At 50.2% G+C, this 17,188-nt stretch overlaps 2 protein-coding genes across 2 annotated transcripts in view; one reads left to right on the forward strand and one right to left on the reverse strand.

Moving 5' to 3' along the window:
- Nucleotides 1-379: 379 nt before the first annotated feature.
- usf3 (upstream transcription factor family member 3) lies at nucleotides 380-9,526 on the forward strand (the record flags this gene model as incomplete). The annotated part of the gene is made up of 7 exons (XM_080543589.1): nucleotides 380-423; nucleotides 584-615; nucleotides 723-805; nucleotides 980-1,076; nucleotides 1,224-3,452; nucleotides 4,086-6,388; nucleotides 7,670-9,526. 7 exons carry the CDS (start codon nucleotides 380-382, stop codon nucleotides 9,524-9,526), a joined length of 6,645 nt encoding a protein of 2,214 aa, XP_080399715.1.
- Nucleotides 9,527-11,901: 2,375 nt separating this feature from the next.
- boc (BOC cell adhesion associated, oncogene regulated) overlaps nucleotides 11,902-17,188 on the reverse strand; it is a gene marked incomplete at both ends in the record, with an annotated part of 16,856 nt that continues 11,569 nt past the window's right edge. Inside the window, 11 exons of the mRNA XM_080543591.1 lie at nucleotides 11,902-12,074; nucleotides 12,207-12,370; nucleotides 12,780-12,868; nucleotides 13,320-13,531; nucleotides 13,734-13,916; nucleotides 14,080-14,302; nucleotides 14,700-14,878; nucleotides 15,143-15,352; nucleotides 15,765-15,833; nucleotides 16,309-16,474; nucleotides 16,716-16,987. Coding sequence (XP_080399717.1) covers nucleotides 11,902-12,074; nucleotides 12,207-12,370; nucleotides 12,780-12,868; nucleotides 13,320-13,531; nucleotides 13,734-13,916; nucleotides 14,080-14,302; nucleotides 14,700-14,878; nucleotides 15,143-15,352; nucleotides 15,765-15,833; nucleotides 16,309-16,474; nucleotides 16,716-16,987 — 1,940 coding nt within the window. The remainder of the gene's footprint in view (nucleotides 12,075-12,206; nucleotides 12,371-12,779; nucleotides 12,869-13,319; nucleotides 13,532-13,733; nucleotides 13,917-14,079; nucleotides 14,303-14,699; nucleotides 14,879-15,142; nucleotides 15,353-15,764; nucleotides 15,834-16,308; nucleotides 16,475-16,715; nucleotides 16,988-17,188) is intronic.

Raw genomic sequence — 17,188 nt, forward strand, 5'->3', positions numbered from 1 at the left:
ATGATTGTCTGACTCGCTCAGCTCAGTGTTTACATGTACAGCTGTTGACACTATGAAAGGTTGGCTAGACATCCTGTGTGTTTGTGCACAGAGGCCTTTCTCTCACCGTCTGTCTAGCCTAGTTATCTATGCAAGAAGTACATGATAATCAGGGTTGTATGTAATGTCCACCCCTTGTTGCTTAACAGCTGTCATTTCTGCACGGTTCTTACACTATGTGTGTCTTGCTGTTTGCTTTCTCAATAATAACTGTTAATAATCCTCCCTCTGGTCCTTACGACTGTATTTTGGATCTTAGGTCTGGCAGGGAAGGGATTCGAAGTTGGTCCTGGGAGCGTGGTGACAGGTGCCTGTTATACAGGCAGCAGTGTCAGCCAGGATGCCAGAGATGACCGAGAACCAGACCCCTGGCCACAAACCTCGGTAAAAGACAGATCACTGTCCAATACGGCCAAAGGCCATTATGTCTATGGCACATTCAGCAAATTCTATGGCACATTCAGCAAATTCACCAAACTTGTGATTGCAGTTCTGACAAATACTGCCTCAACAATGTGGCTCACTAATGCCTTTTCTCTTGCAGAAGAAAGAAAAACAAGGAATCTCACAATGCAGGTGAGATGGTGATGTGATGTGGCATGGAATGACTCATTCTAGTCTTTCATTTACAGTTGCATTTTTGTGAGTGTGACCTGACCTGACCTGTTTTGTTTGTCCCTCAGTTGAGAGGCAACGTAAAGAGAAGATCAATGCTGGAATAAACCGCATTGGGGAGCTTCTGCCCTGTTCCCAGGCACTGAAGCAGGTAACATTCACTCTCACACACACTCTCACTAACAGTTACGACTTATTTTGAGAAACCTTTATTATATTGAGCAGCAAAATAGAGCTACTGAAAAGAGACAACAAAATGATCTTGCCTGTGTCGCTCATGTAGAAAACCTGTTGTGCTTGTCTTGTACATCATGCCTGACTTTAGAGTAAGAACATGATCCTGGACCAGGCCTATCGTTACATAACCGAGTTGAAGAAACAAAATGACGCAATGCTTCTTGAAGGGGGAGAAAAAGGGCAAGGTGAGACTGGTGTGACAATGCATGGTAATGCAATTTACCTCCGTATTTTCTCCTTTGATGCGTCTTGTGTGAGTGTCTGTCTTTTTGCTTGCCTGTGTGTGATTGTCTGTTGATGGCACTAAATCCTCAATGGTTCTGTCTTTGTAGCTGAGGAGATACGGCGCCTCCGGCGTCAGATGGACGGGCTGAGGAAGGAGAGTGCCCACTACATTGAACTGCTCAAAGCCCACGACATCAACTTCCTAGATGACCCCACCATCCACTGGAAGGGCAAGCTGCGCTGTGCTAAGGTTGCCAAGGTGACACCCACTCACCAGCCCCCGAAAGGAATCATCGTCTACTCCAATGGGAATGTGATATGCCCTGCTGGGAACGAGCCTGATCCCACCTCTGATCTCGGAAAACAGCAAGCCAAGGCCGTGACCGTTCAGCCATCCTGTGACATCGCGGCAGGGATCACAGTGAATGGGGTACTGCAACACATCAGCACCCCTTCCTCTGCCCCTCCACTCCTCCCTGGGGCAACCCATAACCCTACAGAGGCGAGCCTCAGGGTGGTGGAGCAGTGTGTGACGGAAGCTCCGGCAGTCCCCACACTTCCGCCTTCTGTGTCCTACTTTACCCTCCAGGGCATCTGCCCCCTCCCCACTGTCACCGCCGCCCTGCCTCAGCATCTCCAGCCTACCGCCCCAGCCGTGAGTCTAACTGTTGCAGCCGTTCACCCGACTGTCACCCAACTCCCCCACCAGACTGTCCCCAGCCTCACTGTCCTCCCACATGTTCTGACCACCCCCAGAGCACTGGTTCCAGAGGTTTCCGGTGCCACTGTGTTTACCCAGGATGCGACCGTCAGGACTCTTAGCTACACGACAATCCCCACCAGCTCAGCCCTCCTCAGGGCCAGCACGACTGGCAACACACAGACCACCTGGACTACTCTGCAGCTGGCAGGGAACACTGTGCAGCCAGTCTGCCACAGTCTGCTCACCCCAGAAGCCACCGCCACCACCACCACCAGCCAAACGATTCAGCAGCTGTCTGTCTGTCCAGTTGGCATTAAACCATCGGTTCAGCCCATTCACATCCAAATGCGGCCACAAGTACCCATACAGCCCCAGGCCCCCATTACCACCCACATCCAAGCCCAGCCCTCCATCCAGGGGCTTCCGCAACTACGACCAGTTATTGCCCCCCAGACACAGTGTGCTGTCCACTCCCAGTCAGCCATGATGCCCCAGCCTGCTGTGCTGACTCACTCTGCCATGGCCTCACAGCCCCAACCTACAGTCTTACAGCAGGCAACTGTGGTTTCCCATCCCCAGACAGCCCTCATCCCCCAAACCCGACCAGCTGTCTTACCCCAACCAGCCATCATGCCCCAGCCCCAGCCTGCACTCGTTCCCCAGCCTCAGGCTTCTGTCCTGCCCCTGCTTCAGACTATGCAGGTCTTACAGGTGAACCCTACAGGGACAACAATTGCCGGGGTAACGACTCCACAAAACACTCACAACCCGAGTGTAGTCATTCTGCAGCAGGCCAATCCCTGCCAAGCTCAGGCAGTGGTCAGGGAGGACTTGACCAATCAGACGCCTTGCCAACACATCGTCATCATCCAGGCCGCCAATCAGACCCAACCTGCACCTCAGAATCATCAGGTTGGCCTAGTGCCTGCTGCTGTGCCTATTGCGCCCAATCAGATTGTTTCAACCAGCTGCACCCCATCCACCACTGGCCTACAGACTTACGGGGGAAAGCAGCTGGTGCACATTCTACCACGGCCCACAAGTCAACCTCCCCAGACGACCCAGTCGGCTCAGACACCCCAGGCTCCCTCGGTTCCCCCGACCCCTCAGACCATAACTGTGAACGGACAGGTGTTTGCCCTGCAGCCCATGAAGACCTCAGACAAGCCCGGCTCGCAGGGTGCTCAGAGCAGTCTCCAGCTGGTACAGCCCACCACCAGTGAGGAGCCCACCACCAATGTTGCCCTCAACAGCCTGGGAGCCCTCAGCAGCCTCAACCAGAGCATCTCGCAGGGTATCTCACCAATCATCTCCAGTCAAAGCAGTTCACAGATGGCCGCAGCCCCGCCATCGTACTCAGTGGTGCAGCAGCAGCAGCAGCAGCCTGCTCCAGTCACTGTGCCGGCAGCTACACACACTTCCCCTGTCAGGCCAATACAGTCTACCATTGCAATGCCACTCAGACCAGGTCGAGGGGTTAATGCAGTGAAGGCCACAAGAAGGAAGACTGGTACAGCGCCCACGCCAAAAAGGGCTGCCACGAATAGGACCAAGTCAGTAAGGAGGAAAGATCCCAAACAGGGATGTGGCATTGTCCCGATTGCAGCCAAACCAGTGGCAGCTGAAGGGACGAGTCAGAAACAGGAAGCGTCAGTGGCTCAAGATGTAGCATCCACTGTTACTATGGCGATAGACACTCCTCCCCCTATCAGCACAACAGTTAGCATGCCCACAGTTAGTGAGGGCTCCCCACAGAGCAAATCAACAGTCAGTACTTTCAGTACCACAGAGAGCTCACCAAAAAGTATCACTGTCTATACTTTACAAGAATCAACTGTCTCTAAGGAAGCCCTGTCACAGGGTAGGATCTCTGCTTGTACTACCACAAGTACCACTAGTGTCACTCGGAGTGTCTCAACAGTTGGTAGTATTAGCTCTACACAGAGTGAAGTCATTGTTAGTGCCACTGGCAATGTACCTACTGCTACGGTCACAACCGTCAGTCCCACAGAAGATAAGCCCACATTCAATACAGAGAGTAAACAGCCTGCAGTCGTTAGCGGTAGCGGTAGCTCCACTCACAATAGACCGACAGTTGAGCAGAGTAAACAGCCAGTAGCCATTACGGTCAACACTGCTCAAACTAGATCAACTGTCACTACTTCCAGTTCGAGACAGAGCAGATCCACAGTCACCAGTGCTGGTTCCTCCACACACAGTCGATGCACCACTACAGGTGTGACTACAACAGCATGTCAACTGTCAGTCAGCACTGTCAGTCCATCACCAGAGAGTAGACCAGTGGTTTCTCTCCAGCCGGCTCAGATCAGTCCACCGCTGTCTCAGACCGAGCCAGCCAACGCTCAGGAGTCTCAGGCCTCCGCCCAGCCGCAAACACAGCCTGTGGCCTCTCCCTTGATCGCCACAGTACCTTCTACTCCGACACCCTGCTCTGCGGCAGCTGCGGCGTCTTTTTCATCCCCCTCCGTCACAGTCCCCATGCCATCTGAATACAGGAAACGGGTCGCCTTTAACAGACCCAACTCAACCCAGCCACCAGACTTGAGCCTGCCTGCCCCCTCTCCCTCCCACACTGCTGAGACTAAACAGACAGCAGTCCCAAGCAGGGAGAAGGAATCTCAGAGAGAGGGGCACCCTAGTGCAGCGATGGAGAAAGGGGGCTTGGGGGGGACCAACGCCCCCTCTAGAAAGGAGTCCCCTCTCCCGCAGCAGGTCTACACGCTGGACCACGAAGCTCTGGAGCAGCCTCTGGCGTCCGGCAGACAGACGGACTCGCCCATGTTGGCGAGCGCAGGGAGAGGCTTCTCCGTGGCGTCCATGCTTCCCACGGGCCACAGCGTCAGCGCCTCGCCCGGCCACTTTGGGGCTTTTACTTTCACCACGGAGCAGGCTGAGATCCTGGCCCTGGCCATGCTGGAGCAGGACAGCCCCGGGAGGAGGGTGGGGGTCTGCGCCGTGGACAACAACAACACCGCCACCGCAATCCCATCTACGGCTGCATGGGAACCCCCCAAGGCCCAGCAAGCCTCGAACAGCAAAGAGAGAGGCGCGGGACAACAGACGAAGCTGGGCAAGCAGATGGAGACGCCCGTGGCCAAGCCTCATTCACAGATGTCTGTCAGAGGTCAGGCCGCTGAGATGGTGGTCAGTGGAGCCAGACATCCACATAACATCTCCTACTCTCAGCCTCACTCACACCCCCAGTCCCAAGCTCAGAATCAGGCCCAGTCTGGTACTGTCGGTACCCTCAGTGTCAACAATCTCATCAGGCCCAGCTCCAGCCAGCAGCCCTATCCAGGATCTCCCAGTCTGGCTGGGCAGCAGGGCTCAGTCCAATCACCCGTGGGGACTGCAGCCCTGGGATCCCAACCCTCCACCCCTGGGCTCGCCCCCTGCGCAGGCTCAGCCCAGCTCAATGAGTACACCCCCCTGAAGAGTGCCCTCATGAGGGCTCAGGGGGTGAGCGAGAGGCACCTGAAGGATGTGTCCAAGCGGCCAGCACAGGAGGATGTTATGCTACCCACTAGTAACAAGCGATCCAAAGCCTGCCCGTCTGCAACCAGCTTGGGGCGAATGGATGTGAAAACCCAGGACCACACCCAGCTGATGGTGGGGCAGCCTAGCTCCTCAGCTGTCATGTCTAGGATCAACCCTGACGGAGTGGGCACGCTGTTCTCCAGTAACTCTTTTATGAGTACAGTGCTCAGGCCTTCTGACGGACACTGTACTCCTCAGGGACCCCTGCAGGAACAGAACCAACCAGGTGTGCTTCACTTGCCCCAGGGGCACCCCCAGCATGGTGCACCCCAGCCTGGGCAGCACCTGGGGGGGAATCCCTACTTGAAACAGCAACAACAACAACAGCAGCAACAACAACAACAACAACAACAGCAGCAACAGCAGCAGCAGCAGCAACAACATCAACAACAGCAGCAGCAGCAGCAACAGGAGCATCAGAGGCAGCACTTGTACCAACTACAGCATCACCAGACTCAGTCTGACCCTACACAGCTCCATAGCCTCCACCAGAGGGCGCTTCAGCAGGACCCGCATGTCCAGAAGAAGAGAGGGCTGGTTCGAGGGAGTCAGAGCGGCCCCCCTGTTGGTCTGCAACAGAAACAGCATCACCTGGAGAAAGGTGGGGTACAGCAGCATCAACAGCAGCCTCAGGCACATCAACAGCAACACACACAACAACATCAACAACAACCAACACACCAACAACAGTCACATCAACAACAGCAACAACAACAACAGCAGCAGCAGCAGCAACAGTCACAACATCAACAGTCTCATCAACAACAGCACCAACAGCAGACACAACATCAACAACAACCCCAATCACAGCACCAACAACAACAACAACAACACCCCCAACAACAGCAGTTGCAGCAGCAGAGCTCCCACTCCAGACACCAGCACCTTCAGCAGCAGATCCAACAGCAGCAGCACTTTGGGGCTAGGCTCCAGGAGAAGAGCTGTGAGGCCCATCCAGCAGGGCCCAGGACTCACCACAGCAGCCACCTGGCCCAGCAGGAACACCTCAAGGTATGAACCGGCAAACGCGGATCGCCACTGTAGCAATTTCACCCTTGTGAAGTAAGATGACTCGCAGTTCCAAAGACGTTTAGTTAAGCAACGCGTTTATTGTCCAAGCTAAACACTGTTGTATGGTACACATAATGAAAGGCAGTGCAAATACAGCTACGTGCTAAGCAATGTTTGAGAGACATACGGTTTATACAAGAGACCCCAAAGGAGGTCTGGCAGGAACAGATGGCAGTTTCAGAGGTTTCGCTGAAGCCCCTTATTCATTGTTTCCATTTGGTGACTAGACAGACCTGTTTGATGGCGTTATCATTGATCAAATGTCCTTACACAACATTAAAGTAGTATGATATCTGCATTAGGGATGTCCCGATCCCACTTTTCCACTACCGATACCGATACGATACCTGGGCTTCGGGTATCTGCGATACCGATACCGATCCGATATTTGTATACATTTTTTGACCCCTGAATAATAACAAATACCTCCCCTTATAGTCCACACCAACAACAGTTAAATTAAAGACTGCCAGCCTTTATTAAAGCAACAAATGCGACGTGTTGTGGATTGGAACTACGGATCATAAGCTTTCAAATGATGTCATACATTGAAATCCGAAAAAAGATGACGAAGTTAGAGTCATTTGAATGTTGTTAGACGTCAGGCACATATGGGGTTAACCTCTTTGTAATGAAACCGGAAGCACACAGCGCTACGAACTATGAGAGCTTATGCGCATTTTAAGCGCATATAGGACTCGCGTGAAGCATTTCTGCGACACGCGTTTCTGTTCACTGTTTTCATTCCCTCATCGCTTATACACATAAGTTTGACTGCGCATGACAGTAGTTCAGCTGTCTCTTAGTCGCACTGGTGCGATTGAATGTATTTCCAAGTCGCACAGAAATATATTCACTCGCAAATGAAAACCAAAACAGTCGCACTATCGAGCCCTGGTCATGCACGTGACCACTGGCTACTACTGTTGTCGTCACTTGAGTGACACGCCAGATCGGGCACGCGGATCGGAGCCTTTTTTTTTCTGGTCCGATCTGCGATCCAGCATTCATGACCAATATCGCGGCGATATCCGATATCAGTATCGGATCGGGACATCCCTAATCTGCATACTCTGGTTGTCCTGTATTCAATTGTGTTGGTATGAAGTCTGATTGCTGGTGAACAGTGATAATTCACAACACCGCAAGTCATTTTGTTACCAAATTTTTCCTCTATAGATAACAATGTTTATCTTAACCTCCTCTCTCTCCTGTCTTCAGTCTGGTCAAGACCACAACAGTGCCATGCAGAGGCTGATGAGCTCTCGGACCCTGGAGCAGCAGCTCACCTCCCAGCCCGGCAACCCCGCCTCCCGGCCCTCTGACATGGCCTGTCCCCCGTCCCGCCAGGATCGCCACCGTGTCTCCAGTTACTCTGCAGAGGCTCTCATAGGGAAGAGCTCCTCTAGTGGTGACCAGCAGCAACAACGCATGGGGCTCCACCTCCAGGCCACACGGGGCGCCACACAGGACCAACCAGACCTCCGAGGTTACCTGGACACGTCTCGCGGGAAAGGCAGCATCGCCCACAACCCCCAGAGCCGGCTAACCCAAGACCACCTAGGGTCTTCAGATGTCCAGAGGGTCTCGGAGTGCCCACCGTTCAAATCGCTGGGTGGTGGTGGTGGTGGTGGTGTTGGCGGTGGTGGTGGTGGTGGTGGAGGTGGGAGCCATCAGCTGGGTGGTTTCGAAGTCCAAGTGCCCCGTGGTGGGGATATGACGTCCAAATCTGTGGTGCCACCCTCCCAGAGAGGCCCTCAGGGACAGCAGGGAGGGTTCAGGATGGGGCCTGGCCCTCCGGGGGACGGGAGGCCGCGTGGGGGTTACAGTGGAGCCCATCCCGGGGTTCAGGGGGTGCAGATCGGGGCTCCGGGGTTAACCAGGGACCAGGAGGGCTGCCACCAGAGTTTCATGCACCTCCTCGCCCCTCACCTGCCTGAGCAGAGCAACCACCAGAGGGCAGTGCAGTGTTGTCCTCCAGTCAACATGGAGTACAGCTGTGTGCCTGGGCCCTCTGCGGGGGACATGCAGGCCAAAGCCTCAAGCCCCAGTGTGCCTCCGCCACAGAAGGCCCCCGCGATGAGGCTCGGGGACGGCAACAAGGGCCATCTCCCCCAGGCTAGTGGCAACATGCACGGCGCCCCGGGGGTGCGAGCAGGCCTCCCCCACCCCCTTACCCCGCACAGCAGCTCCGAGGCGGGCCGTACATCTGCCCCCTCCAGACCCTCCTCCACTGCTGTCAGCCAACGCTCCCGTCATATCACCCAGGAGGCCCAGAGCGGCAAGCTGAGGCCCGGGGACCGGCCGCGGTCAGGCACCCTGAGGTCCGGCAACCCGTTTGAGCCTGACGGCCATCTGCCTCTCCCCTCCGGCGGGGGGGTCCTGCTGGGGCGGCAACAGTCAGGGGGAGAGGCACGGCGCAGTATCGTCCGCTTCATGGCAGACAGCGCTCAGGTGGACAACAACTTGGTGCCTGACCAACACCTCGCTCAAAACTTTGGTTTCCAGTTCATCACCGAAGGGGGGATGAACCCCCCTCCCCCCATCAATGCCAACTCCACATTCATTCCCCCAGTGAGCCAGCCCAATACCTCTCGCACCCCTGCCCTGCTCCCCGTAGAGGCTCAGAACACCCTCCCCTCCTTCTACACCTCCTACTCTCCCGCCGCCCACCCCAGCTTGCCCAGTGACATCTCTCTGCAGTACTTCTCCAACCAGATGTTCACCAGCCCCAGTGCGGACAAGGGCAGCGCCGCTCCCCTCAACAACCGCTTCGGCTCCATCTTGTCCCCCCCGCGCCCCGTGGGATTCGCCCAGGCCAGCTTCCCCCTGCTCCCGGACATGCCCCCCATGCCCATAACCAACTCCTCAGGCATCACCCCGCACCTGTCCAACTTCAGCCTCACCTCACTGTTCCCCGAGATCGCCACAGCCATGCCACCTGACGGCTCAGCCATGCCCATGTCCCCCCTGCTGTCCCTGTCCAACACCTCCTCCGCAGACTCAGGCAAGCAGCCCAACCGCCCCGCCCACAACATCAGCCACATCCTGGGCCATGACGGGAGCTCTGCCGTCTAGGTATGGCCCCCCGTGTCTGCTGACGAGGAGGACGGAGGTTCCTTGTTGGTGGTTATTTATGGTTAACAATTCCAATTTCAACTGCCTGTTGATTTGGTTGATATCTGAGAAAGGCATCTAATGCCATAGTCAGTTCTGTTGCAGTATTTCAATAAGCTCCGTCACTTTTGTGTTGTGTTTTCCCATGCTTGTGACCATGCTAGCAGGTCTGTTGTTTACAATGAGGAAAGAAAAGCCTCTGAACCCCATGATTGGCAGATGCACACGTCTGACATTAATTAACTTTGCTGGGAAAATACTATGTAAAGGGATGTGTGCTTTTCATTATTGCAACCTCTAAAAGAGTTTTCTTTAAACTTTTCATAAAAAATAAATTTAAAAAAGCTTCTGCACAATATCCAGAAATGTAATTTACTAACTTAAATCAGGGTGGACTGTACAGAATCAATTTGTAAATACAATGTTTCTGATGAATTGTTAGAATATGTATGTATTTGTAAATAAATAAAGTAGATTATTAAGGTTTTCTATAAAAGAAACTGAATTTGTCTTTGTCTTTATTAGATGTCTGTCAGAATATTTCTCTTGACCATTATTGCCTAGTGTTCCTCTTTCTGAATCGATCTGGATGAGACTTTTTCTCAATTGCTTACATTTGTATGAAATTGAAGTTTGCATACCCACAGCAATAACATGCATGAGTACAACAGTGAGTTTCAGAAAAATGGCTAGTAATTTGCTTAGTAACTTTCACACAAAATGCAAATGTGAAGGTGATATAGAAACGATATAGTATACTACTATAGTACAACATTCTTCTGTTGAACAAGTCTTAGTTTCCCCCTTTTTTTTTTTTTTTAAATGAAAGTTGTTCTAATCCATGCATATTGATGGTTATAGTTTCTACTTAGTGTGTAATTATGAAAGTAATGGTGGATTGAATTTTTCATTTGATGACCAGGTGATGAAAGGATACCGTTTTGATGCACTTACTTTTAAGACATGTATTCTAAGTTTGGTGAAGTTAACTGTGTGCATTATTTATTTTTTAAAGTTATTTTTCCTGAGTGGGGCAGTCCCACTCATATTTTGTATTTGTATTGACAGTTACAGCGAAGATTTAGACAGGAAGGATGGGTGAGAGAGAGGAGGGATGACATGCAGGATATGTCCCTGGCCGAATCGAACCGGGGACCCTGCGGTTACATGGTCAGCGCTTAACCCTAAGCGCCCCTGCATTTTCTTTTTTAAAACAAAACAAATAACAATAATGATTTCATAAGCTTTATTTACATGCAATAGTGCTCCAGCATGTGTACCAATAACAATGGATACACTGATAAAGATGGGGTACAGATTCAGGAACTCCTTCATTTTAATCTCAGATGCCTTGAGAGAAGGCTAATACTAATGCACCAATCAGTGAGGAAAACATGATACATTACTGACATGCCAGTCATAAGTCCCTCACCTGGTACAAACCTTTGGAATAGTGACCTACACAGAACAGTAAACAAACGGTCATTTCAGAAGTGAATTTCAGTCTAAAATAAAAATCAGCTTATGTGTGACTGAATAATAATAGATATCTTCCAGAATCTTTCCCATTAAGTGATAAAAACAGAAATCAGGCTTCTAAAAAATAAATAACTATACAATAATATATCTCTGTACTCTAAACTACTGAAGGCAGGATGCTTTTTAAAGTTGCATACATTTGTTAATACTTTGTTAATGATGAAGAATGCATAATATTTCTTTGTTATTTTTTATACACAAAATGGTAGACAGTTGTACCTTAAAACCCCGCCTGATAAGGCAACACTGAGAAGGACTAAGGAGGGTGTACACACAATACAGCGTCACAACAGATTGGAAAATCAATCCATAGAATTGCATGGTCCTTCTGTTTTACACTGTCATGAAGCTATCAAGAGATATAACAACATGTCTGTTAATGGCGGGTAGGACACCAGTGGAGTTATGGAAAGAAAGAAGTGAGGAATACATCTCAAGCTGCTGCTGGTGCACAGGTGTAGTGATTGCGGAGGTGAACGTCACATTGGCAGACTGGACTAAATACATTTCAGATACCACCACCCTCAACCCCACTCCTTAAGGAATGCAGACATGAATACACGATCACAGATTTTTGCTGAACACAGAGCAGGATCACAACATGGGAACCGATAGCCTACTCCCTTTGTCCTGGTTGTAGTAGTGAGAGTACTTACTGATAAGTGTACATTTTTTTTTCAATATGAACATGTCTTTATATACAGCATTACAAAACCGTTTATGTACAAAAGCATAAATATATAAATATCTGTGATACAAAAATAAATACTTTCTTTCTATTTTTTATGAAAAGCATCTCATGCGGCCACTGAGTCCAACCCTGTCCCTTTCTCCCCTGGTGGTGGTTCACTCTGTAGGGTGTTAATGTCCTGTAGAGGTGCATCTTGGGATTGTGGTGTGGAAGCTGTTGATGATGTTGTTGTGGTGGAACTCTCCCCCACCAGAGACAGCAGGAGAGAACAGGGTAGCACTACATAGACAGAGAGAGGAAGGACATAACGGTTATCTCATTGTTTCAATCTAAGAAAGACACACACACACGTGAGTTAAAAAGTTGAAAGATCAAGGTTCGTAATCAAGATTGTAAGAACAATCAACATACCTTGAATGATGTCGTCATCCTCCTCCTCCTCTACCACGTCCCCGTCGTAAAAGCGGGGGTCTCCTCCCATTTCATGAGTGCTGATTGGCCGTTGGGAGGCATTGAGCAGCTGGAGGGTGGAGTCATCGGGGAGACAGCAGTTTTCTCCATGGGGCTCAGGGTCACTATGGGACACAGAGGAAGGACTATGAACACACAAAAAACGCCGGCAGACAATGTCAATAAGACAGTAAATGACTGACTGAATCATGTGTCTACAGCACACACAGCTGGGCTGGTTGTCATGCGAGGTTGGAGCCTCCTTTGAGGATCAGAAAGAATGTAAGGGTGGTGCTGTGAACGTTATGGCGCCACTATGTAAACATTTCAAGGCAAATTTAACTACATATTTTGTAATGATAGAGTAACTATCTTTGATCGCCAACAACATTGTTGTTAAAAAATTATATGTTCCTCAGTGAATTCAGCGTTTAAGCTGTATTTCTTTGTGCATTTTGACACAAATAAAAGCAAGTTGGGTTTTGATAATGCAATCCATACACTCAGGATGTTTTGGTGCATGGTGGTGCATACCTGTTTGAGTAGCGGCAGACAGGCACCTGACCGTTAGACAGTGTCTGTGGCAAAAGCGTGTCACACTCCATATCACACTCCACATCCTCCTGCAACAGCAACATGAACCAGATGTTACAATGTAATTATAGACAATTATAGAAAATACAATACATCATCGGCATAAACACAGGGGGAAAAAAAATCAATCCGGCCACACACACTTTTGTTGATGAGCTTTGCAATCAAGCCTGCCCCATAAAACAGCATGAAACAATAAACAGCGTGGCTACCTAACCACATGAAAAAACAAAACAAACAAACATTTCCATTTGACTTAAGAAATGAAGTCGTTTTTTTGTTTTTAGGGCATTTCTGCTTCATTGGGATAGAGACAGTAGAGATTGACAGGAAGGACGGGTGAGAGAGGCCCGAATCAAACCAAGGACCATGCGATGATATGGCATGCGCCTTAGTGTGCTACTTAGGCGCCAGTTACATGGCTATTTTTTTTTAAATAATTGTAAAAACCTGAACAAAAAGACAGTGACTGTGTCTGACCTGGTGCAGGCCTGAGAGGCAGTGGTGGTGGTGGTGGTGTTTCCCGTTGGCCATATTCTCCATATTGGGAGGGTAGACGGCGTGTGACGGGGGTAGGTGGGGGTCCAGCGGGCAGTGCCCGACTAACGCCAGTCCCTGGAGGGGCACCATGGTGTACTGGCAGGAGGACACAGGGACGGCCACGGCCGGGAAGCACATGTCGGAGGTTTGCTCTGAAAATGATAAATCACAATCACTATGGTGAGATACATAGAGGACTGAAAGAACACCTTTCAGGACAGGTTCATGTCGAGTTAAAGAAGAAAAGAAAAAGAAACATGGAGGGATTGGTGATGATTTAGTGACATCATCATCATCATCATCATCATCGTGATCATCATCATCATCATCATCATCATCATCATCATCACTCACTCTGCTTGGCCCAGGCTCTCCACAGGCAGAAGGGGATGAAGGCGACAATGAGGAAGACGACGGCCCCCAGAACCACTCCCACGATGAGGTAAGGCAGGTCACTAGGGCGAGGCACAGGTCCCCCAGAGTGCACTGGTCTGTGGGACGAGGTCTCAGGCGGAGGGGGACGCTGGTTGGGACGAGCTGGGAGGAGGGGGGGGGGGGGATGTTAGTTGATGCAAGCCTTAAAAAGTCCTGCTATCAAATAAATTCTAGCAATAATACAGTTGTTCGTGTCTCTCTCTCCGTGTGTGTGTGAGTGTGTGTGTGTGTGTGAGTGAGGAAAGACAACAAGGGCTAGCCTAACCTTTGGTTTCTAAGATGACCACGTTCCCAAACTCGCTCTCCCCTCCCTCGTTGAAGCACTGCATCTTGATATCGTAGGCCGTCTCTGGCTGCAGGTGGGTGATGGAGTGCCAGTAGCGGTCCCCCTCCACCACGTCCTTCTTGTAGTCGCTGTCGTTGTCGCTGTCCGTGGGCCGGTAGAAGATGTAGAAGCCGTAGATGGGCGTGTTGTTGACAGGGGAGTACTGAGGAAATAGAAGAACAAAATAACTCGTATGAACAACTTGTCCTCTCGCAAACACACACCCAAAGCATACTTAAAAACAGGCACAGGCCATAATGTCTGATGCCCCATGACAATTTTTGTACAACATGTAACAATGTATGTTAGATTGGATAAACTCCATATTGATTTAATTTGACCATCCCACGACCTCACTTTTGCTTTGTGTTTCTTTTTATACTATTGTGTTCTGTTTGTAAGGAAGCTCTATCTGTTTCTTATACATTAAGTGAAAATGTTCATAAATAAAAAGTAGGAAAAAAAACAAAACAGGCACGGGCACACACAATAACAATTTGTCTTATAGATCCATAGTTGAAAATACACACCACACACACACACACACCGGTCCCACTCACCGTCCATTTGAGGATGATGGAGGTCTCGTTGATGGCCTCGTTATAGGTGATGTAGGGTCCGTCCACAGGGCGCTCATTGGGCCTCCCGCTGCCCACCACCGTGTAGGCCTTAGAGGGGGCGCTGGGGGGGCTGGCACCAATCACATTCACCGCCAACACACGGAACTTATAGGACGTGCCTGTACAAGGAACCAAGATGAGTGGTTCATGATTACCATCTGGTTGTCATCGTACAGTGATTACACTAATGGGTATATGAATATGACCGCCGTGACGGCGTGACTCTGCCAGATTCATGTTGTCACGGTAACGAGGGCCCTGGTGAGGATAGCCGTTGCGAAGGATATATTGATGATGTTAATACTGTAATTAGTAATTAGTAATAATAATGATAATGATAATAATAGTAGTATGACGGTGATGATGAGGATGATGAAGCTGACCTTTCTCCAGTCCTGTGATCTCTACAGAGAGTCGTGAGGGGGGGATGTTAGCCACGGCCACCTCCCACTCTCCTCCCCCCTTCCTCAGCTTCTTAAACTCCACTCGGAACGATTGGATAGGGAAACCGCGGTTACCGCGCGGGATCCACGTCACGTACGCGGACGTCTCTGTCGCCATAGAGATGGTGGGCTTGTCAGGGGCCTCGGGAGCTGTGGAACAGCGAGGGAGAGGAGAGAGGATCACACAGATGGACAAAACACTAACACACACACACACACAATGTTTCTCAATAAACACACACACAAACAAACACACATACACCAGCATAGACACTCACAAGCACAACAAAAACAGAAACACAAACACAACAAGAAGGTAACACACTTACTGCGAGCTCATCCTTTAGTGAGAGGAGTGAGAAAGAGAGATCAAGAGACGTGTGTGTGAGTACAGAGAGGAAAGGTTAGGGGTCAAACAACAGGTCAGTACCGGTCAGTCTAGCAGTGTCAGGTCAGTCTAGCAGTGTCAGTACCAGTATATCATCATGGAGCTACCAGAGCTATGGAGTTACTATAGCAACACATGGAGGGAGCGCAGACGGGGGTGGGGGGGGGTACTTACGGGAGAGGCGGGGGGACGGCACTGGGGGAGTCTTCGGGGGCTCGTTCTGCCCTCCTGGACCCCGTCGACCTGAAACCATCAGAGACAAGAGACACGGGTGACGTGAGGGACGGATCAAAACAAAAAGAGAGAGTTCACGATTTGGGTGGATGCTGAATGTTTTGGACAAACGACAGAGTTTATTCTTGATTTTTCCTTGATTTTTTGGGTTTGTTTGTTTGTTTTCTGTTCTTTCTATGTCTTGATACTACTCCAAATATATTGAAAATACATGAATATATTTGTGTATATCTGTTGTGTAAATGAAAATGAGCGTTGATCCAACATAATCTGTGATCATTGTTTTGGCTCAATAAAAAACATTTGTAATCAAAATCCAAACTTTTTTTTTTTCAAATAAAAACGAAAAAAGTATTAATTAAGAAATGTAAAAAAAAAAAAAAAAGTATTAATTAAGAAATGTAAAAAAAAAAAAAACATAAATACAGAGTCGACGGATGAATGACACAAGAGTGTAATAAAATAAAAATCAACCCTTCTGTACCTTTGCCGGTTCGGAAGGTCATCATGGCCGGCTGTCCCAGTCCGGCGCAGTTCTTGCCAGCCATCTCCACCTCGTACAGGCTGGCTGGCTGCAGCTTGGCCAGGGTCAGCTTGTGCAGGGAGCCAGAGATGCTGCTGACTGTCCACTCCCCTGGGGGGTCCCCTGCCTGAGGGAGGGAGGGAGGGAGGGAGGTAGAGAGTGAGAGAGTGTGTGAAGGGAGGATGAGTGTGTCCAGAAGTGTATATGAGGGTACAGATGAGTATGTGTTTCTGGGCCCCACCTCTCCACTTGTGATGAGTATTTGTATGTCTATGAATTAAGGTAAATGTGTGTGTGTGTGTGTGTGTATGTGTGTGTGTATGTGTGTGTGTGTGTGTGTGTTAATGTGAGAGAACGGGTGCGTGTACCTTTCTGTACTTGATGATGTACTCCTGCACCGGGGCCCCTCCGTCGTGACGTGGCTTCCAGGTGAGCTCGTAGAAGTCGGCCTTGACCGTGCGCGGCTGGCTGAGGATGACAGGGGCCTCCGCTGGGGAGATCTGCCCAGGCAGCTCTGAGCAGTCCAGGGTGAACACGGCACCCGTGGCCCCAGGCTTCAGCGGGGCCTGCTCCCGGAGCACCTTGTCTGGGCTGAGGGGCCGCAGGATGGAGGGCAGCTTGCCTGAGCGGGAGGGAATCCCTACAGCACGAGACACAGAGAGTCAGGGTTGGAACACACAGCAGCCAGCAGAGCGCGTTTTACTGTTTAATAGACAGTGGAAATAGGATTCTGACAACACTAGAAACACAAGAAAACACATTCACTAACTAACATGAACTAAGTAAACACATTAACAAACATTAACTAAGTAACATTAACTAAGTAACATTAACACATGAA

Source organism: Nansenia antarctica, assembly GCF_963989245.1.
Source record: "Nansenia antarctica genome assembly, chromosome: 12".
NCBI classification, from domain to species: Eukaryota; Metazoa; Chordata; class Actinopteri; order Argentiniformes; family Microstomatidae; genus Nansenia; species Nansenia antarctica.